The sequence below is a fragment of the Rhinopithecus roxellana genome, chromosome 15 (genome assembly GCF_007565055.1).
Source record: "Rhinopithecus roxellana isolate Shanxi Qingling chromosome 15, ASM756505v1, whole genome shotgun sequence".
NCBI lineage: Eukaryota > Metazoa > Chordata > Mammalia > Primates > Cercopithecidae > Rhinopithecus > Rhinopithecus roxellana.
In genome coordinates this window covers 11035518-11056891 of record NC_044563.1, presented here as the reverse complement: position 1 = coordinate 11056891, position 21374 = coordinate 11035518, and the positions used below count along the sequence as shown (strand labels likewise).

Sequence of the window (21374 nt, the reverse complement as noted above, 5' to 3'; positions counted from 1 at the left end):
ATTATAGATAACACAAGAATACAGAATTACACATTTCATTAGCCAGAAGAATGTGATGTCACCACACATCATTTAGCCTCTGGAAAATGTCACTGTATACTGGGTGAGGGAATGAGAGTGAAAAAGGCAACACTGTGTTAATATTATGATGAACAGAATTTTGACTTCGTGCATCACCTGAAACAGTCTGAGGGTCTCCAGATCACAATTAGAACCGAATTCAATATTACAGTGTCCAAAATTTTCAAGTACCTCTCCAGATCTCTCCCAAGACAGGGTCTATACTTATGGCATTCCTGATAGGTTAGAGAAAACAGCCTAGAATCAGTTTAAACGCTGTCACCAAGGAAACCAGAATGCTGTCCCTAATAAGTCGCCAAGACTGGCTTTACTGAGAGGTGGCTCCAGAAACATGGAAAATAACAAAAAGCAAAACAAACAAAAAAAAACACACCATGTTTTCTAAAGCAGTGAATCCTTAAATGTACAGAAATCAGAGGAATGAGAGAAAAAAAGGACCAGGTGGTCTGGGATTCTATACCTGAAGGAGATCTTGGACTATCAAAATTCATACCTTGAGCCACGACATAAACAGGGCACAGAAACAGGTTAGGGAGAGTGGAACAAAGAAATGAAAAACCTAAGATGGACTGGAACAAGGACATGATAATGAAGAAAGGGAGTTCAAAGAAACCAAACAGAAAAAATGAAAGTGAAACAAGTCAGCAGAGGGGGCAAAAGGAAGAGGAAAATACAATGAAAGAAATAGTCCCGGCCGGGAGCGGTGGCTCAAGCCTGTAATCCCAGCACTTTGGGAGGCCGAGACGGGCGGATCACGAGGTCAGGAGATCGAGACCATCCTGGCTAACACGGTGAAACCCCGTCTCTACTAAAAAATACAAAAAAAAAAACTAGCCGGACGACGTGGCGGCGCCTGTAGTCCCAGCTACCCGGGAGGCTGAGGCAGGAGAATGGCGTGAACCTGGGAGGCGGAGCTTGCAGTGAGCTGAGATCCGGCCACTGCACTCCAGCCTGGGTGACAGAGCAAGACTCCGTCTCAAAAAAAAAAAAAAAAAAAAAAAATTCAAAAAAGTTTTTAAAAGAACTCGTCAGGGACTATTTCTTTTTTTTTTTCTTTTTTTCCCTGACGAGTTCTTTTTAAAAAAAGTTTTGAAATTTTTTTTTTTTTTTTTTTTGAGACAGTCTCGCTCTGTCGCCCAGGCTGGAGTGCAGTGGCCGGATCTCAGCTCACTGCAAGCTCCGCCTCCCAGGTTCACGCCATTCTCCTGCCTCGGCCTCCCGGGTAGCTGGGACTACAGGCGCCCGCCACCTCGGCAGGCTAGTTTTTTGTATTTTTTAGTAGAGACGGGGTTTCACGGTGTTAGCCAGGATGGTCTCGATCTCCTGACCTTGTGATCCGCCCGTCTCGGCCTCCCAAAGTGCTGGGATTACAGGCTTGAGCCACCGTGCCCGGCCTGAAATTTTTGTAGAGATGAACTCTCACCATGTCGCCCAGGCTGGCCTCAAGCAATCCTCCAGCCTCAAGTGATCCTCCTGCCTCAGCCTCCCAACGTATTGAGATTACAGGTGTGAGTCACTATGCCTGGCATCTCCATGAGTTCTAAGGGGACACTGTTACCTTTCCCCAGTCACAGCTGCAATGTGAAAAAACTAAGCAACTTACCTGCTGCTCTGAGAAGGCATGCAGGCTCCAGAAATGGCAAGAGATGAAGATAAACAAGCAACCAACAGAGACCAAAATCTGAGCTCAAGATTGAAAGTCCACAAATTCCCAGGAGCAGAAATGCCTGTGTCCCTTCAGGTTTTTGAAAGGGAGGTAACAACAACCTGCCCTTGAAGGCCACTCTACAAGGGAAAAAGGAACCTACAATCATGGGTTGCTAAGTTCCCACGTGTTCTTTAAGAAAAACTGAGTGCTTTCTCCTGTGGCCAAAGGGTCAATACCGTACTTGAAGGCAGGAACATGGCTGAGTGTGTAATCCCAGCACTTTGGGAGGCCAGTGCAGGAGGATCACTTGAAGCCAGATATTCAAGACCAGCCTGGGCAACACAGTAAGAACCCATGAGAAAAAAAAGAAAGGAAGAAAGAAAAAAAAGAAAAGAAAAAAGAAAGGAACATGATGGTATGAATCCCTGATCTTGGTGCTGCAGAGAAGAACCCCAGGGCTTCCCCTTTGACACATAGATCTCAACTCTCAAAAAACTCAAGCTCTGGTGACTTTGGATTTGGCCTTCTAGCCACAGATGAGGCTACACATCCACCACCATCATTTGCAACACAAAAATATAGGCAGGCAGCGGGTGGTGATTTTTTTATTTCTTTAAACAAGAAAACTACCTAATATTTGATGTCTTATAAAACATGAGCTAGGCCGGGCACGGTGGCTCAAGCCTGTAATCCCAGCACTTTGGGAGGCCGAGATGGGCGGATCACAAGGTCAGGAGATCCAGACCATCCTGGCTAACACGGTGAAAACCCGTCTCTACTAAAAAAATACAAAAAAAAACTAGCCGGGTGAGGTGGCGGGCGCCTGTAGTCCCAGCTACTCGGGAGGCTGAGGCAGGAGAATGGCGTAAACCCGGGAGGCAGAACTTGGAGTGAGCCGAGATCTGGCCACTGCACTCTAGCCTAGGCGACAGAGCGAGACGCCATCTCAAAAAAAAAAAAAAAAACCATGAGCTGAAAGTGTTCTCAGAAGTACATGAATCTCTCCAGTAGCATTCCACTTTTTTTCAGATAGATGACTGGTAAAAAAGCAAACTAGGCCAGGTGCAGTGGTTCATGCCATAATCCCAGCACTTTGGGAGGCCAAGGCTGGCAGATCATGAGGTCAGGAGTTCAAGACCAGCCTGGCCAACATGGTGAAACCCCATCTCTACTAAAAATACAAAAAATTAGCCAGACGTGGTGGCGGGTGCCTGTAGTTCCAGCTACTCGGGAGGCTGAAGCTGGAGAATTGCTTGAACCTGGGAGGCAGAGGGTACAGTGAGCTAAGATCACGCCATTGCACTCCAGTCTGGGCAGCAAGAGCGAAATTCTGTCTCAAAAAAAAAAAAAACCCAAGAAACAAAAAATTAGCCGGGCATAGAGGCGGGTGCCTATAGCCTCAGCTACTCGGGAGGCTGAGGCAGGAGAATGGTGTGAACCCGGGAGGCAGAGCTTGCAGTGAGCTCCAGCCTGGGCGACAGAGTGAGACTCTATCTCAAAAAAAAAAAAAAGAAAAAAAAGGCTTAGCCGTGTGTGGTGGCACGCCTGTAGTAGCAGCTACTTGGGAGACTGAGGCAGGAGAATCGCTTGAAACTGGGAAGTGGAGGTTGCAATGAGTTGAGATTGTGCCACTGTACTCCAGCCTGGGCGACAGAGCAAGACTCCGTCTCAAAAAAAACACAACAAAAAGAAGGTGGAGAAAAAAGGGAGCTGCACGTGGGATATCAGAAAACAAAGCAAAACTCATACTGAAATGGTAATTAGAAGCAATGAGTAGCTCACTGTAGTAAAAACAGGGGCAACCAGCCCCCAAGGACAAGGTCTAGGCTGGAGCTCTGTCTGCAGGTAGTTACACTAATTGCTAAACATTCATATTTTGGCATTTCCTGCTTAGCTGGGAGACTGGGAAACAATCCTACCTGGCTGAGCCTTGCTCCCTAAGAAAGACTCCCTACTGCTATTGCAGGTCACACATGGTGACCAGTAGCTCCCACCTTTCCTACAGGTTGTTTCCTGAAGTCCCTGTAAGTTGCCAAAGATCAAAAGCTAATTTTTCTCTCTTTTCTTTCCCAGCAGGCCTGGAGAGACAGTCCCATTGCATGGACCAAAAAAGGCCTGGGGTGTCACTGAATTTAGCAGTCAGATCATAGCAGTAAGGAGTCCTGATCCTCTTCCAGACCCACAAATGAGGAGTCAAAGGCAGACCCAGTCCCTTCCTCCTGGCCAGGCTGAGGGCCTTTTGCCAAGCTGTGAATTGGGAAGGGGGACCACAAGAAGGAGCTATGGCTTAGAGTTTTCAGTGAAAGGTGTATAAAGCAAAGCTGCCTTCAGTTCAGCATAGGGTGGAGAGAAAGCCTCCTCCGGCCGGGCGCGGTGGCTCAAGCCTGTAATCCCAGCACTTTGGGAGGCCGAGACGGGCGGATCACGAGGTCAGGAGATCGAGACCATCCTGGCTAACACGGTGAAACCCCGTCTCTAGTAAAAAAATACAAAAATCTAGCCGGGCGAGGTGGCGGGCGCCTGTAGTCCCAGCTACTAGGAAGGCTGAGACGGAGAATGGCGTAAACCCGGGAGGCGGAGCTTGCAGTGAGCTGAGATCCGTCCACTGCACTTCAGCCTGGGCGACAGAGCCAGACTCTGTCTCAAACAAAAACAAAAAAAAAAAAAAAAAAAAAGAGAAAGCCTCCTCCCTGGAGTGAAGGACCAGCTCAGAGACCCATTCAGTGTTTGGGGAGAAGGGGGGTTGTTTACAATAGATGTCTTCCAAACTTCCGCCTCACTGAATACAGCCCCAAAGGAGGCCGACCTTCGTATTGCCAACTTCCCAAAGAGCACACAAGAAAATAGGCCGGGGTTGCCCAAAACCAGCTTGACTGGTTCTACAGAGAAGCCCCTGGTCTGCTCCGCCTTCCTCATGTTAAAAAGAAAAAGGCCAAAAAGGTGGCTGGGAGCCAGTCACTGAACACAGCCCTCCTCTCTTTCTGCCCTGCACCAGTTGTCCCTCAGGATCACCTAGCCACCAGTATCAATGTCCATCTCCCCTCCTCTCCTACCAAATCTTCTGTTCATTTAGTTTTATAAGCCTAAAACTAATAATTTGGTGTAAAAAGGAAATGGATTTACTTTTGCCATTTCTGCCATTTTCGAATGAGAAATGTAAGGAATAACTGCAAGTGGGGCAAGTGCCAACCCAAAGACAGACATCTGTGGAAATAACCCCCACAGGGACTGACAAACCTTATTTATCTTAAGATGGGGTCTCACTTTGTTGCCCAGGCTGGAATGTAGTGGCATGATCATAGCTCACTGCAGCCTCAACTTCCCAAGCTCAAGTGATCCTCACATCTCAGCCTTCTAAGTAGCTAGGATACAGGCATGTGCTACCACACTCAGGTAACTGTTTAAAAATTTTTTTGGCCAGCGAGGTGGCTCATGCCTATAATCCTAGCACTTTGGAAGGCTGAGACAGATCACGAGGTCATGAGTTCAAGATACCAATATGGCCGCGCGCGGTGGCTCAAGCCTGTAATCCCAGCACTTTGGGAGGCCGAGACGGGCGGATCACGAGGTCAGGAGACCGAGACCATCCTGGCTAACACAGTGAAACCCCGTCTCTACTAAAAAATACAAAAAACTAGCCGGGCGACATGGCGGGCGCCTGTAGTCCCAGCTACTCGGGAGGCTGAGGCAGGAGAATGGCGTAAGCCCAGGAGGCGGAGCTTGCAGTGAGCTGAGATCCAGCCACTGCACTCCAGCCTGGGCGACAGAGCGAGACTCCGTCTCAAAAAAAAAAAAAAAAAAAAAAAAAAAGATACCAATATGGTGAAACCCCGTCTCTACTAAAAATACAAAATTAGTGGGGTACAGTGGCATACGCCTGTAATCCCAGCTATTCAAGAGGCTGAGGCAGGAGAATCACTTGAACCCAGGAGGCGGAGGTTGCAGTGAGCTGAGATCACACCACTGCACTCCAGCCTGGGTGACAGAGCAAGACTCCGTCTCAAAAAAAAAAAAAAATTTTTTTTTTTTTTTTTTTTTTTTTTTTTTTTTTTGTAGAAATGAGGTCTCACTCTGTTGCCCAGGCTGGTCTTGAACTCCTAGTCTCAAGTGATCCTCCTGTCTTGGCCTCCTGAAGTGCTGGGATTACAGATGTGAGCCACCACGCCTAGCTTGAGAAACTTGAAACATTCTAGACAAAAACAGATATGAAGATAAAGGGATCTAGCCTATTTACATTCATCAGAGGAGGAGCTGTCTAGAGGGCAAGAGGAGGAACTGGGATGCCTCCTCCTCTGAGACACAACTGGAAATCAAGAGGCCAGATTCTCTCTTGGTGCTGTTTTAGAATCAGCTGTAACATCTCAGTCTAAAAGATGAGCAATGATGCCGGGCACGGTAGCTCACTCCTGTAATCCCAGCACTTTGAGAGGCCAAGGCGGGCGGATCACTTGAGTTCAGGAGTTCAAGACCAGCCTGGCCAACATGGTGAAACCCCGTCTCTACTAAAAATACAAAAAGTGGCCAGGTGTGGAGGTGCGCACCTGTAATCCCAGCTACTTGGAAGGCTGAGGCATGAAAATCTCTTGAACCCAGTGAGTAGAGGTTGCAGTGAGCTGAGATCGTGCCACTGCACTCCAGCCTGGGTGACAGAGCAAGACTGTCTCAAAAAAAAAAAAAAAAAAAAGATGAGCAATGACCTTCAATGGCCTACACCATAAAGGAAGGGGGCAGGGGGCAGTAACATTCTGCTCAGGAGTCAGAACTTTCAGGGTTAACCTGGGGATAGCCTGGCTCTCCAGCAGTGGGAAGAGGGTGACTTCCTCCCCCACGGGTTTGTAAAGGCTTACTCTTCCCTTTGCTGAGACAGAAGGGGGAAAATGCATAGATAACACTTCAGTGACTCACTCATGTTTGATGAAGGCTGGGAGGAAGCCTGGAGAATCCAAGCTTCAAGCACAAAACGTACAAATACTGGAATCTCCCGTCAAGAGAAGGAAATTCAGCCACCTATCTGGTTTGTCATTTTGCTAAACTTCCACTGAAGGAGGAAGGGCCAGATTTAAACTCCACCCACCCTTTCCACATCCTTCTCAATTTTTGCTTTGATGGGAAAGTGGGGAAACTGGTGGCCCCACCATGGCTAAAAGAGAATCAGATCCTTTCTACACTTCTCAAAGCAGAGGCCCAGCAGCTCCAGTCCACAGCTTAACCAAGCAGACGGAATAGGGGCTGGTCCTGGTTACCATAGGAAAGCCTCATCAGGCAGTCTCAGGGAAGGAAGATGACCCTCCTCACTCTTTCCATCTGCTGAGGTTACTTCATTCCAATCCATTAACGGGCTTCAAAGTGCTGCTGGGGAGAGTCCATTTAGCAGAGAAGCTATCACAGGGCCAAAGGTGGCGCCCACCCCCTACCCCATTTGTCGATAATGGGCCACAAAGTCTGAGGCTTGGCTGCACTCTAGACATAAAATATTCATTCAAGTCGACATAATACATATATAGGAACCTCATGGAAGCTCCTGGGAGAAGAGAAATGCCAGCCAGGTGGCTAAGTGCTCAATGAGAAAGAGTTCATGAAGGCCTGGGTTAGTCCTGATCAAATGCCCACGGAGAATTGGGTTGTTCCGTCCAAAGGGGAAACAATGTAGTCTGAGAAGTTCTGACTCCCAAGAGCTCTAACCCTGCAAACCTCTTAGGCAAACAAAGTCTCAATCTTTTCCTACCTCACAGGCACCAGCTCTGCTTAGGATATTTATGTTGAGAAAAAATCTCCAGCCCAATCTTTGGTTAGTCTGAAAGATTCAGTTATCCCTGTGTAAACTTTTATTTGAACCTGCAGCAGGCCAAGTTTCAACAACTGCCTTATATCCATCTGTTTAGCTGCTTCCCAAAGTCCATAAATTGGAGAAAAAAATTTTTTTTTTCTGAGATAGTGTCTTGCTCTGTCACCCAGGCTGAAGTGCAGTGGCACAAACACAGCTCAATGCAGTCTCGACCTCCCCAGCTCAAGCCATCCTCCTGCCTCAACCTTCTGTGTAGCTGCGACCACAGGCATGTACTACCATGCCCAGCTAAATTAAAAAAAAATTTTTTGTAGGTATGGAGCCTCACTTTATTGATCAGGCTGGTCTTGAACTCCTGGCATCAAGCAATCCTCCTGCCTTGGCTTCCCAAAGTGCTAGGGTTACAGGCATGAGCTATGGTGCCTGACCAGAGAGAAATTATTATAGTTTACTAGGTACAGTTACTTTTACCAGGTTCAAAGGTTATGAACTCCAAGGACTCCCAAAGCCCTTGCTCTAGCAACACTTCCTTCCAGATCCCTACGGCCAAGCCGAAAGTGACACTATTTGGTCTGACATTCACCCACATTCCTAACCAGAAGGCAGCACCATCAAGGAGCCCCTGGCCAGAATCAAAGGACAGAGTGAGAATTAGCACCAGGGCACACTGCTGCACAGCTCAGAGTGTGGAGTGAGATGCTAGCTAGCTCATCCAATCTACCCAAGTGACACCAAAAACAAAAAAATATATATTTACCCAGCAGATCACCTGAGGTCAGGAGTTTGAGACCACCTTGGCCAACCTGGCAAAACCTCGTCTCTACTAAAAATACAAAAATTAGCCAGGCATGGTGGCAGGCGCCTGTAGTCCCAGCTACTCCGGGAGGTTGAGGCAGGAGAATAGCTTGAACCCGGGAGGCGGAGGTTGCAGTGAGCTGAGATGGCATCACTGCACTCCAGCCTGGGTGACAGAGCAACACTCTGTGTCCAAAAAAAAAAAAAAGAAAAAAAAAAAAGATTATATATATGTCCAGAGTCAACAATGGGGTCCAATGAATAGTGTTTGGAGTACTTCAGCTATTCTTTATAGGATCTTGTAACTTTGTTTTCTTCACCAGTACTTCCAAACTCCCCTTTCTAGAACTGAGAGAATAAACAATGCCACTCATCGTCTAGAAGCCTGACAGCTGCCCCCTCCCTTCCCACTGCAGCAGGAGTGGGGCGAGTTTTCTCTCAATCCCTCTCTCATAGTTTCTGAGGCTCAGAGGTGGGGCAGGTCCCAGATCGAGTAGCCTCTCCCCCAGGTGTTATGAACTCTAGCAGGTGAACTCTGAAAGCTGGACCTTTCTCCAGGCTTGCCTATGACTGCTGCTGCTGGCTGGAAGACGAACAGTCATCTTGCTGATTGCTTTCACAACTGCCCAGCTTCCAGGCTAGCAGAGCCATTTGGAAAAGAAGTGAACTGAAAGCTCAGCTCACAGACTAACAATCCCCCAAACTACCAGCCCCAGATTAGAACCCTCCTTCTGCAAAAGCAAGAAGTCTATGGCTGTGAACAAGCACATCTGGAATCAGGTGTCACAAAAACCATCTTAAAGACAGGCCTTGACTTTTTTTTTAGTCTCCTACTTTCACTGTTGTAAGCGAAGTCGACAGCAAACAGGCAATCTCCCTGCAACGCAAAGTTTATTTTTATGCTTCAACATTTTCTGTGTGTGTTTCACAGTGATCAAAGGGCTCCTGGAAACAGGTTCTCATCAGCCACATTTTTAAAGAAGAGGGAGAGGAAGAGCAAGAAAAGAGACTGGAGACAACCAGTGGTGTTTGTTTATCTATTTTCTGGTAAAACCAGTTTAAATAATTTAAATTTAAATAAGGTGACAGAGGACCTTTAGGGGAGGAAATCAGCCCAACTAAATCCCCTTTTTTAAAAAAATAACATTAAGACTACAGTAATGACCAAGTTTCCATGACTACTTCAGCTAAAATCACAACAGGACCAAGAAGAGGTTTCTTTCACTTGGTGGCATGATCTATTCTCAGAGGTCAATGTTTGATATACCTGGCCTTGTGACCTGAGGAGCTGCTGTTTGTCTTTTTTCCTATTTTAAAGAATACAGGAATCAGGCCTGGCACGGGAGGCGCGGTGGCTCACGCCTGTAATCCCAGCACTCTGGGAGGCCGGATCACCAGGTCAGGAGATTGAGACCATCCTGGCCAACATAGTGAAACCCCGTCTCTACTAAAATACAAAAAATTAGCCGGGCATGGTGGTGCGTGCCTGTAGTCCCAGCTACTCAGGAGGCTGAAGCAGGGGAATCGCTTGAACCCGGGAGACGGAGATTGCAGTGAGCCAAGATTGCGCCACTGCACTCCAGCCTGGTGACAGAATGAGACTCCGTCTCAAAAAAAAAAAAAAGAAAGAAAGAATACAGGAATCTGTCTGGGATAGGTGCATACAAGGTTTTCCAAAGTCCCTGCTTTTACTGGAATGAGACTTCATATTAAGTCGATACAGCGATTGGCTACCCTGAGAACAGTGGAAGGTATGAAGGGGCTAAGGAGAATCTAAGTCCGTAAAGAGTAGAAATAGGATGGGTAATTAATAATCGTAACAGGATGACAACGTATGCAGCTACTGTTCTGGGCAAAGTTATCAAAGAGCTTACTTACATTCCCAAATGGTCACTGATTGCTGCTATCATGAAATCAGTGGATGCGCACTATGGTGGAATCCCTACTATATGCTCAGCAGTACACCAGGCATGTAAGGAAGAGAGGAAATCAACACACATATCACAGGAAAATACCATGGCAATAATGCATTTACATGTAGTAAGCAGCACAAAGAAACCACACTGAGGCAGTCTGTTACTCTGCTCTGCTGAACACAATGCCCCCCACCAGCCTCACTGAGAGAGTAGGCACTCCATCGCCACTCCCCAAATGCCTGAGGGTGCCAGTCAGTCACTTGGTCTCCTCCTACCAGCTCACGATCAACAGTCTGGGAAAGTTCTCTGGTTAAGCAGGGTTTACCGGCTAAAACAGAGGCTGTGAGAGGAAAAAGGGTGGAAAAAGCAACCTCAAGAGGGCCTAGAGAAAGCAATTCCCAGTAAGGAGAGATAAACAGCCCGCAGGCAAGGGAGAGAAAGACTGCGAGACACCGAACATGCTCCTCTGTCTCCGAAGACCCACCTGTCCCATACAGAACCAGCTGCCAAAGCCAGTGATGAAATGGAAATCAACCATCCCTCCCTCTCAACCCCTATTTCACCCCTAGAAGCAAATAATCCACAAGTAATAAAAGGATCAACCCTGCAGAGAAAAACTCTGCCTAGAACTTCTCTTAAGTTCCTAACTGCCCAGGTGACAGAGAGCCAGGGGTAACAAAATAGAAGAACACAGTAAATGAAAGGAGGTAAGATTTTTCAAAGAATGTTCACATGCAAGAGAATACAACAACTGCTCTACCGGGCTACAAAGAAAGAGGGGAGTAAGAGGGAAACATAAAGGATGGAATGAGCGGAAACAAGGCAAAAAGCACAGCAGCCCCGGGGCGGAAGCGCTTCTTTTTCAAGTCAAGTTTTTTTGGCCTAGTAAACTTCTCCACCAAGAAAGGTATGACAGGCAGGGGACTCTGCACAGAGCAGTCAGCAAAGGACGCTGGAGACGGTAAAAGAAAGGGGAGGAGTGGAAAGTGGACGCCTCTGGGATCAAAAGTGAGATGACACAGAAAGGCTAAGACTCGGGTGACAAACCATAGCAGTGATTGCCAGGATGAAGGGGAGCGTGGAGTCGTGAGGCTGAGGTGTAGCTCGAGAAAACTAGCATGCAAAACACCTGGACTTCCTGGGAATTACAAAGACTTAGCCAATAGGAACAGAATGGATGCAAGCATGGTGGGGGGATACACAGGACATGAAGAAGGCAGGAGACTAACGTGGAGATGAAAGGCAACGCTGATTAAAAGGTACAGTAAGGAAGATGGGGTGAGGGCGGAGAAACAGGAAGGCAACAAGCAAGAAAGAAAATACTCTAAGTGCCAGGCACGGGAGTGAAGACACAGAAAGTCATCATGGTTTGTGTTCCAGCGTACGAAGACAGAAAGGCAAAAATTGTGATGCAGCGAGGTCTGGGAAAGGACTGAGCAACAGGTTGTGTTAACACGGTGGGGCCAAGTGTCTTTCGGTTGGGAGGAAGAGCCCAGTAGAAGGCTGGTAGAATCCTCACAGAGAGAAACAGGAGACCCCGGGACCTAAAAGCCAAACCCGAGGGCAAGAGAACAAGAGGGATCCAAAGACTCTGAAGGGAGTGATGATTGGAACCCCAAAGGCAACCTGTGGGAAAACTATGCGCATGACAGCTGAGGGGAAACACGGAAGCGACAAATGCCAGCGCCAGGATCCAGGGAGCTCCTGGAGCAAAGAAGGGAAAGTGATGAGCAAAGAGTAGGCGAAGGATTTGGAAAGGTGATGAGGGTGGAGCTGGTGGGTTGCAAGCAAGAGGGAGAGAACAATTTGGAAAACGAAGAAGCAGGATAGAAAAAGCTGGGGAACTGCAAGGGGCCAGGGATCGAGAGCGCAGTCCAGGGCAAGGACCCTGAGGGTGATAACCAGAGACTGGCAGAACCGGTGCGGGCGGAGGGGAAGCGAGGCAGGAGAGACGAAGGGAGAGGTGGACAACGATCTGTGGCAAATCGCGGGGTGCTGCCATTCGAGGAGCGGGAGGGTGGCTGCTTTAAGCGTGGGTGGAGGAAGACCAGAAAGGCCCCTGAGAGAAAAAGGGAAGAGAAAGGGAAGCTGGGGAGGTGACACGGAAGAGCGCAGGAGGGCGGTGAGGGGAGAGGGGGTTGGCAGAAAGACAAGTGTGCAGCTTGGAGTCAGGACGAGGTGGGTCCCAGGTCAGGACTCGGAAGCGGGATGTGCGGAGCTGGAGCCGGGAGCCGGATGACAGGGCAGCCGAGGCTTGCAGGATGGCAGCAGGGGCACGAGGAGAGCAGAAGAGGGAGGAGGCTCCGCAAGGTGCAAGGGGCCCAGCCAGAGAATTCGGGGAGCCCTCGGGGCTCCTTACCTGCTCCGTGTCCCTCTCGTTCAGCGTGGGTAGGGGGGTCCGAGCGCTGGACATGGCGCCGGTATCTCGGGGGAGGGAACCGAGAAGCTTGGAGGAAGGGAGGGAAGGGAAGGCGCGGAGCCCGGCCGGGCGGGGCTTCTCACAGCAGGAGCACCCGCCGCATGGGCCCCGGCCGGGGGTGCGGGGAGGCCGGGCAGCCGCTCACGCCAGCCCGGGGATGCGCCGCTCGGGCTAGGCCGCGCCGGCTCCGAGCGGCTCCGGACCGCACCCCCCCGACCCCCGGCTGGGCTGTGCCGCCTTTCGGCCGGGCCGCGCCGCTCCGCCTACTCTCTGCCTCAGCAGCCGGCCGCCTGCCTCGCTCCTCCCCTGCCCTCAGCGGCACTGCTCCGCGCCCGGCACACAGGCAGCCGCCGCCGGACCTGCTGCTCCCAACATGGCCGCCACCACCGCCGGCCCTCGGCTCTTTCCGCCGGCAGCAGCCGGAAACATCCGAAGCGGCTAGAAACGGGAGGTGGGGCGCGGCCACAGACTACGGATGAATTCCGGAAACAGCCGAAGAAGGTAACCCCCGGGGACGCGCGCACCTCCTCGTAAGAAGACGAAGCTTCGTCTCTGTTTACGGAAATCCACGAAGCGACCCCGGGTACCTACCCCCCAGCCCCCGTCCACAGACATCCAGCCACGCCCACCGGCCTTTCCCCGCCCACTTCGGGGGCTTTCGGCAGTTTCCGGAAATACCCGAAGCTGCTCCGCGTGCTGAGCCGGCCACGCCCCCTCTCACCGTCCTGCCTAGGGCGGTCGTCGGCCATTTCCGGCAACACCCGAGGCCCTCCGAGCACCCGGTCGTTTCCCTGGGTGACTCTCGGAATCTGATTCGCTTCGTGTCTTTCCGTCAGTTTTCGGGTATTTTCAAACCTTGAACAGGAAGCATGGGTCACCTGTTCGTGCTTGTGATTTGACTAAATACGAAACAAGATTGTTAGCCGTCCCTGCGATTGGCATCCTCTGGTTCTATAGCAGCTTCTTGTCTGCATTTCTGTCCATCTGTTGGTCAGCTCATAAAATCCATCTTCTTTTTATCATCTAGCCTATCAACATACCTGTCAAATGCAGCATCAGTCTATTGCCTGTCTGCCACCGTCTATCTTGGCTTCTTTGGATCCATCCGTGCATTCCCGCATCTAGTCTGCAGGGCTCGGCAAAGCCCCAGGAAGGCCCAGGGCAGCGTCCTCTGCACCGGATGCGGGAGCGTCCAGGGCCCTGCATTTCAGCCCCAGCTCTGCCAAGTGCAAATGCTGCGTGATCTTAGAAAAATCACATAACATCACTGAGTTTAGGCTCCTCTTTCCTATGGCTTTATTCTTGCGTTGACATTCGAAAGACATTTCTGAATTCCAATTACCTTTTAAAATGCCTCTGCAAGATAAGACATTTAAAGTTTATTTTCTATCCTCCTCTGCGCCTCATTTTCCCCATCAGTAAAGTGAAGCCATTGGATACATGGACTCGGAGGTCCTTCTCAGCTTTGAAGAGCCCTTGACTAACAGGAAGTCTGTATGGCAACTGCAGTCCACTCCTCACTTCCCCTTACACTGTGTTACCAAGGACAGGCAGTATCCTGGGCTGATTTCCCCAGCGCCAAGCTGTCCTCACCCATAGTACCTGGAACACGTCAGAACCACACCCTCCCGTCAGTGGCGTAAGGTGGGCAGGAGGCAGAGGCCCCACAGGAGTCAGAAACCAGGCTCAGGCAACAGGTTCCCAAAGGTACAGAAGCAGAGAGGCCCCAAGAGTTATTGGGAAAACTGCTAATTGGACCCCTGCTATTTGACCTCCAACTCTCAGCTACAGCATCCTGAGCCAGCCTTCATGCCACCAATCAGAGAAATAGGCATCTGAGCAGAAGTAATTACCGGGGTATGAAAGTACTTCCTAAGGCAACAGGTATCACTACACTCTTAGTAAATCCCTGGAACTCCAGCACTGCTCCCCATGCCCCATGCCAGCTCTATTCAGGCACCCAACCGTTGAGGAAGAAGGTGGTGAAGGCACACCCATGAAGGTGAGGGAAAGACAGAAGAGGACAGAGAACATTTCACTCCCCCGACCCAAATTCAATCCTTGAGAATCATCTGCCCTCTGGTGGCCAAAGAGAGACACACTGCTGATTCCTGTGCCTGGTATCACCTCGAATGCCAGGGTCTGGAAAGCAGGGAAAAGAGAGAGGAAGCAGTTGGTGGTCGGTGTTCCAGCAGTCTCTCCCTGGTCCATGCTCTCGTCTAAATAGACTCCATCTTCTCCAAGCTTCTCACTCTAGCTCTAACCCCTGCCTCACCCTTGCCCTTTAATCTTCAGCCCCGACCCCTACCCTAACTATCCTTTTCTCTTCCTCGCTAGCTTTGCACAAGGCTGCTGAGCTTGTCTCCCTGCCTAGACTCCCTCCAACCTACTGCACCAGACATGTCAGAATAATCTTCCCAAAGTCCAGTTCCAATAACATCTCTGCTCTGCTAGAAAGCTATCACCAGCTCCCTCACAGGTTATAGGCAGGGCTGGCTTCGTGGACCCATGACCCGTGCAGTCACACAGAGCCCTGTGCTTAGGAGGGCCCTGAGCTTGGATTAATGCTCTGCTGTCACCATCTTGAATTTTTTTTTTTTTAGACTGGATCTCGCTCTATAGCCCAGGCTGGAGTGCGATCTCAGCTCACTGCAACCTCCACCTCCCAGGTTCAAGTGATTCTCATGCCTCAGCCTCCCGAATAGCTGGGATTATAGGTGCCCACCACCCCGCCTGGCTAATTTTTTATGTTTTTAGTAAAAACAGGGTTTTACTATGTTGGCCAGGCTGGTCTCGAACTCCCAACCTCAAGTGATCCACCTGCCTCGGCCTCCCAAACCGCTGGGATTACAGGCATGAGCCACCACGCCCGGCCCACCATCTTGAAATTTTTGACCAAAGGGGCCATGCATTTCCATTTTGCACTGTGCCCCGCCAATTATGTAGCTGGTCCTGGCTGTAGAAAAAGCCTTTAACCTGCTTTCAAACCTTTGCTCAATCTGGCCTCACATTACCTTGCAATAACCTCTCTAACTATCACTGATCACACTTCTCCCTAACTCCCACCCTGCTGCCAATCTCTCTTCCTTCCATGCCTTTGTTCAAGCTGATAAATGATTGCCCGTCACCCACCTCAGCTTCCAGAACCGCTTCAAGATCCAGTTCAAATTTCACCTACTCAAATCCATGAGCCCTCCCAGCTCTCCTCAAAGATGAATTATTGCCACACATTTACCCCCTCTCTAAATCTGTAAATTCATTCATTCATTCAGCAAATCCCTGTTGACCACCTACTATGTGCAAGGCATTGTTTTAGGCTTTTAGGTAGATCAGTGAACAAAATAAAGATCTCTGCCTGCCAGGTGCGGTGGCTCACGCCTGTAATCCCAGCACTTTGTAGGAGGCCGAGATGGGTGGATCATGTGAGGTCAGGAGTTCGAGACCAGCCTGGCCAACATGGTGAAACCCCATCTCTACTAAAAAAAAAAAAAAAATACAAAAAATTAGCCAGGCATGGTGGCGGGCACCTGTAATCCCAGCTACTTGGGAGGCTGAGGCAGGAGAATCGCTTGAAACCGGGAGGCAGCAGTTGCAGTGAGCAGAGATCACAACAAAAAAACTCTGCCCTTCGGGAGCTTACTTTTCATTTTGAGGGAGACACACAACAAACAAAAGAGTCATAATTAAGTGACATCAGAAAAAAACAGAGCCAGCTAACGGGGGTCAGGAGTACAGGGGTGAGAGGGTGGAAGACAAACTGCAGTACTGAGGGGGTTCATGAAGCCCTCACTGAGAAGGTGACACTTGAGTAAAAACTTGAAGGAGACCGGGTGTGGTGACTCACACCTGTAATCGCAGCACTTTGGGAGGCTAAGAAAAAAAAAAAAAAGATGTGAAGGAGGTGAAGGAGGTGAAGGCATGAGCTCTGCAGACATCTAGGGGAAGAGCAACCCAGGCAGAGGAGCGTACCTGGCCTGTTTGAAGAGCAAGGGGCCAATGAGCCTGGAGCAGAGTGAGTGAGGAGGTGTGTGGCGATGGGAACCGGGCCTGCTGGGCTACCGTTGTGGTTTTCCCTGGGAGTGGGATGAGTTGCCGCCAGAGTGACACGATCTCACTGGCTGCTGGGTTGAGAACTGAGTGAAAGGGCATGACGGAAGCAGACCTGGGGGACTAGCAAGGAGGCTTTTACGACAATTCAAGGGAGAGATGCCAGTGGCTTGGGGCCAGGCAGCAGTGGAAGTAGTGAGAAGTGATCAGATTTGGGACATATTTGAAAGGTGCAGCCAACAGGCTTTCGGATGGGTTGGGGTTATGAGAGAGAGGGGTTAAAGATGATTGTAGGCTTTCCCACCTGAACAGCCGAAAACACACACACAGAGTGAAACTGCCGGGAGGTGCTGGCATTCAGCGGGCCCTTCGGGGTGACAGACTTTCCATCCTAGAACTATGTTTGTCCTGAGAATGAGGGTGTTCTCTCTAGCGGAGAAAAGGACTGAGCAGATTTGGTGGCATGATGGCTCTGGGCTGAGGCACCTGGCTTCAGGGAGGTAGGAAGGCAGACACCCCAGGAAGTGTTGCAGCCCCTTCCCTGTCCCTGCACCTGCAAGCAGCCTCAGTAGGGTGCCCCCCTCCCAAGAGACTCCGGTGGCAGAGAGGGTCTGCAAGCCCATTAGAGACCCTCTCCCATCCCAGCCCCCATCTTCTACCACACCTTAGGGGTGTGCAGGATTTTACAGTTTACAAAGGGCCCCAAATGCAGAGTCTCATTTGAGCCACACAGCAGCTCAGCTGTGTGTAGGGTGGAGGTGGGGGTGACTACCACATTTTCTGCAGAGAAACAGGAAGCTCACATTGCAGGAGCATCTGTTGGAAAGCCTCAGGGCCTGGACCAGACCAGTTCCACCACTGGGGTGTGGCAGGGGCCCAGCCAGTGTCCCCCGTTCCCATTCACACTCCCACATGCTCCAGTTTCTCTTCAAGGAGGGCAGGGGCGACTGTTCCCTTGTCTCAGACTAGCTTTGTCCACAAGAAAGAGAGGATTACCAGCATTGTGATATAAAAAGACAGATATCAGCCAGGTGCGGTGGCTCACGCTTGTAATCCCAGCACTTTGGGAGGCCAAGGCAAGTGGATCACCTGAGGTCAGGATTTCAAGACCAGCCTGGCCAACATGGTGAAACCCCATCTCTACTAAAAACACAAAAAATTAACTGGGCATGGTGGTGGCAAGCACCTGTAATCCCAGCTACTCAGGAGGCTGAGGCCGGAGAATTGCTTGAACCCTGGAGGCAGAGGTTGCAGTGTGCTGAGATCATGCTGTTGCACTCCAGCCTAGGCCTCAAGAGCGAGACCTTGTCTCAAAAACAAAACAAACAAACAAAAACAAAAAAACAGCCGGGTGTGGGTGGCTCACACCTGTAATCCCAGAACTATGGGAGGCCGAGGCAGGAGTTATCACGAGGTCAGGAGTTCAAGACCAGTCTGGCCAAGAGAACAGCCTGGCCAATATGATGAAACCTCGTCTCTACTAAAAATACAAAAATTAGCCGGGCATGGTTGTGGGCGCCTGTAATCCCAGCTACTCAGGAGGTTGAAACAGGAGAATCACTGGAACCTGGGAGGTGGAGGTTGCAGTGAGCCAAAGATCATGCCGTTGCACTCCAGCGTGGGTGACACAGCAAGATTCCGACTCAAAAAAAAAAAAAAAAAGAAAGAAAGAAAGGCATATATATCTGGTCTTCATCCGGGGTTTCTGGCCCAGAACTAAAACTCCTGGAATTTCCTGAGTGATGGGGAGAGAGGAGCATCTTTTGTTATTCATAATGAGTCTCTTTTCACCACACCTGAGTTCACACTAATGAGATGACTCTTGGAGGATGGGGCTGGTGGCCAGAGGAACCAACCACGTGATTAGGGGATTGCAACTTTCATCCCTATGCCAGGGATGAAAAAATCAGGGAATGTAAGTAAACGTAAGTAAATGTTTCCCTAATTTTTTTTTTTTTTTTTGAGACAGGGTCTCATTCTGTCCCCCAGGCTGGAGGGCAGTGGCGTGATCTCTGCTCACTGCAACTTCCACCTCCTGAGTTCAAGTGATTCTTGTGCCTCAGCTTCCCGAGTAGCTGGGATTACAGGCACCCGCAACCACGCCCAGCTAATTGTATTTTCAGTAGAGATGGGGTTTTGCCATGTTGGCCAGGCTGGTCTCCAACTCCTGATCTCAAGTGATCCACCCGCCTCGGCCTCCCACCGTGCTGGGATTACAAGCCTGAGTCACCGCGCCCGGCCTGTTTCCCTGATTTTTGTGAGCCATTACAGCAAATTATCAAACCTAAGGAGGGGGTTGTGGGAACTTCCAAATTTGGGCTGGTCAGAAGTGCAGGTGACAAGCTGGGACCTAGAACTGGTATCTAAAGCAGGGGCAGTCTGCTGGGACTGAGCCCTTCGAAGACCTGTGGGGTCCGGGCTAACTGTGGGTAGTGAGCGTCAGAACTGAATTTTAGGACAGCCGGCTGGTGTCTGGAGAGGTGGAGAATTGGTGTGGGCGCCCCCCTCCCCACTAACATTGGTGTCAAAAGTACTGGGAATGTAGAAAGTTTTTCCTTGTTAGGTATCCCAAAAGATCTTCCACACCTGGATCCCAAGGAAGGCAGCTGGGAGGGCAGGAGGTGGCTGGCTTCAGAGAGCCAAGGAGGACTGGGAAGTCAGGGAATGGGTGTGTGGCTCAGCAGTCGGGGGCAATGGTACCCTTTTCCCCAACCTCTTCAACTAAACGCATGGTTGGGCTTCAGCACCACATGGATGAAGGTGCCACCACCAGCCCTGAGAGTCACCGACATTTATGCAGAGCTTCCCCAGTGTTGCACCAGGATGCAGGACCGGGGTCAGGGACTCCAAGCCAGTGTGGAGTAGGAAAGCACTGGGCAATCCGTCAGTAAGGTCCTTCCAGCCTGGGCTGGAGTCACATCCTCAGCCCCACTTTCTCCAACTCTTTCTTGGAAGCCCAGAGGTGCCACACGCAGTTGCTGGCCACACACACTCACATAGTCCCCAGAGTCCTGGCTGAGGCTGGGGAGACCCCTATTGGCCACAATGTGGGGATGAAGTTCCCACCCACGCTGACCGTAGCAACCACCCTGTGCTGAGAACCACACTCCAGGGACCAGCACGCACTAGAAAAATGTCACACACCCAGAGGGCACTTGAGAAACATTTATTGAGCACCTACTATGTGCCAGGCCCCAGGCAGGACACTTGGAAAACAAAGTCAATACAACCTGGTCCCTGCCGAGGAGCTCACAGTCTAGAGGGCTAAGCCATTAATCATAGAACAGCAAAGGTGCATTTAGCTTCACAATTTTACAACAAACGTTTACATACGTTTTCTCAAGTGTAAACACCCAGCAACACAGTCATGTTGTTTTAAAAGCACATTGGCATAAATGTAAACACAAGTCACAGGATTGAAAGGATGGGAGAAAACCATTTGCAGTATTTGAGATTGCAGAACCAGATTTTTAGCATTATTTATTCTTTCCTATCAGGTAGGATCCAAGTTTTGCCAATCTGTGGATAATGATGTTTGAGACATGGGAGTTCCGTGGCCTGCCTGCCGTCATGCAGTGGGGGAGCCACCCTAGATACAAGGCATCCTGAAGCCTTGGCCACTGCCTTCTGTCCACCACACCTCACTGTTTTTTAATGTCCCCTTGACGAAGACCCTGTACATTTTTAGGCTCCTCCTGAGCTTGTCAGATGGGGAGAAGGGACCATGTCCCAGGAGCCCACCAAGCCGTGAGATCCCTCATACCTGGCTTGGGACATGGTGACACCCCATCAGGGGAGCATGCAGCACACGCTACCCAGGCCCAGACCCTGCCTGCCTGAGATGAACTTCCTGGTGAGTCTCAAAATCTGGCAGCGTTGGCCGGGCACGGTGGGTGGCTCACGCCTGTAATCCCAGCACTTTGGGAGGCCGAGGTGGGTGGATCACTTGAGGTCAGGAGTTCGAGACCAGCCTGGCCAACATGGCGAAACCCCGTCTCTACCAAAAAATACAAAAATTAGCCGGGCATGGTGGCGCACGCCTGTAATCCCAGCTACTCGGGAGGCTGAGGCAGGAGAATTGCTTGAACCTGAGAGGCGGAGGTTGCAGTGAGCTGAGATCGCGCCACTGCACTCCAGCCTGACAACAGAGCAAGACTCCATCACACACACACACACACAAAAGTGGTGATGTCAGTGTCCTACAGGAATAGCTACCCTCCAAGTCCCACCTGTGCCCCCACTTCTCCTATGTGCACATTTGTCAGCAGGTGCAGAGGTGTACAGTCCCGCTTATCACACCTGCTCTAAACAGGACAGTGCAGCTGGGGTTTGAGAAGGGGCTGCCTGTGTGCTCCATCCCACCAAAGGGAAAACCGCACACAGATCTGGCACCTGTTAGTTTAGTTTATGAAGGTAAGGAATCCGGTGAAGAGACCCAAAGTGGCCTCCCCGTGGTCCAGGGAATAGGGGAAAACAGCAAACGTTTGGGTTTAATTAGGCCAAGGGTTGGGTGGCATGAAGGTGGAAGCTGAGGGTGCAGGCCTGCAGGGCTGGAGAAGGCGGGGCTGAGTTTAGGACCCCTGTGCCCACCTCACCATCATACGGAAAGGGAGGAGAGGAATCTTTCCACCTGTAAGCTGGCTCTACTGCCATTTCACTTCAGAAAGCTCAGGATAAGCTGGG

The 21374-nt window shown here is 50.3% G+C and overlaps 1 protein-coding gene across 6 annotated transcripts in view; it reads right to left on the bottom strand.

Annotated features, from left to right (window-relative positions):
* Positions 1–13050, bottom strand: part of MARK2 (microtubule affinity regulating kinase 2) — a 75680-nt gene extending 62630 nt beyond the window's left edge. For 4 of the 6 annotated variants that reach the window (XM_010376748.2, XM_030917297.1, XM_030917298.1 and 1 more), the window contains exon 1: positions 12585–12884. In XM_010376748.2, coding sequence (XP_010375050.1) covers positions 12585–12638 — 54 coding nt within the window. In that variant the 5' untranslated portion in view covers positions 12639–12884. Of the gene's footprint in view, positions 1–12584 lie in introns of all 6 variants that reach the window. The other 2 variants (XM_010376789.2, XM_010376785.2) reach the window with 2 other exon arrangements.
* Between the last annotated feature and the right edge of the window lie 8324 nt (positions 13051–21374).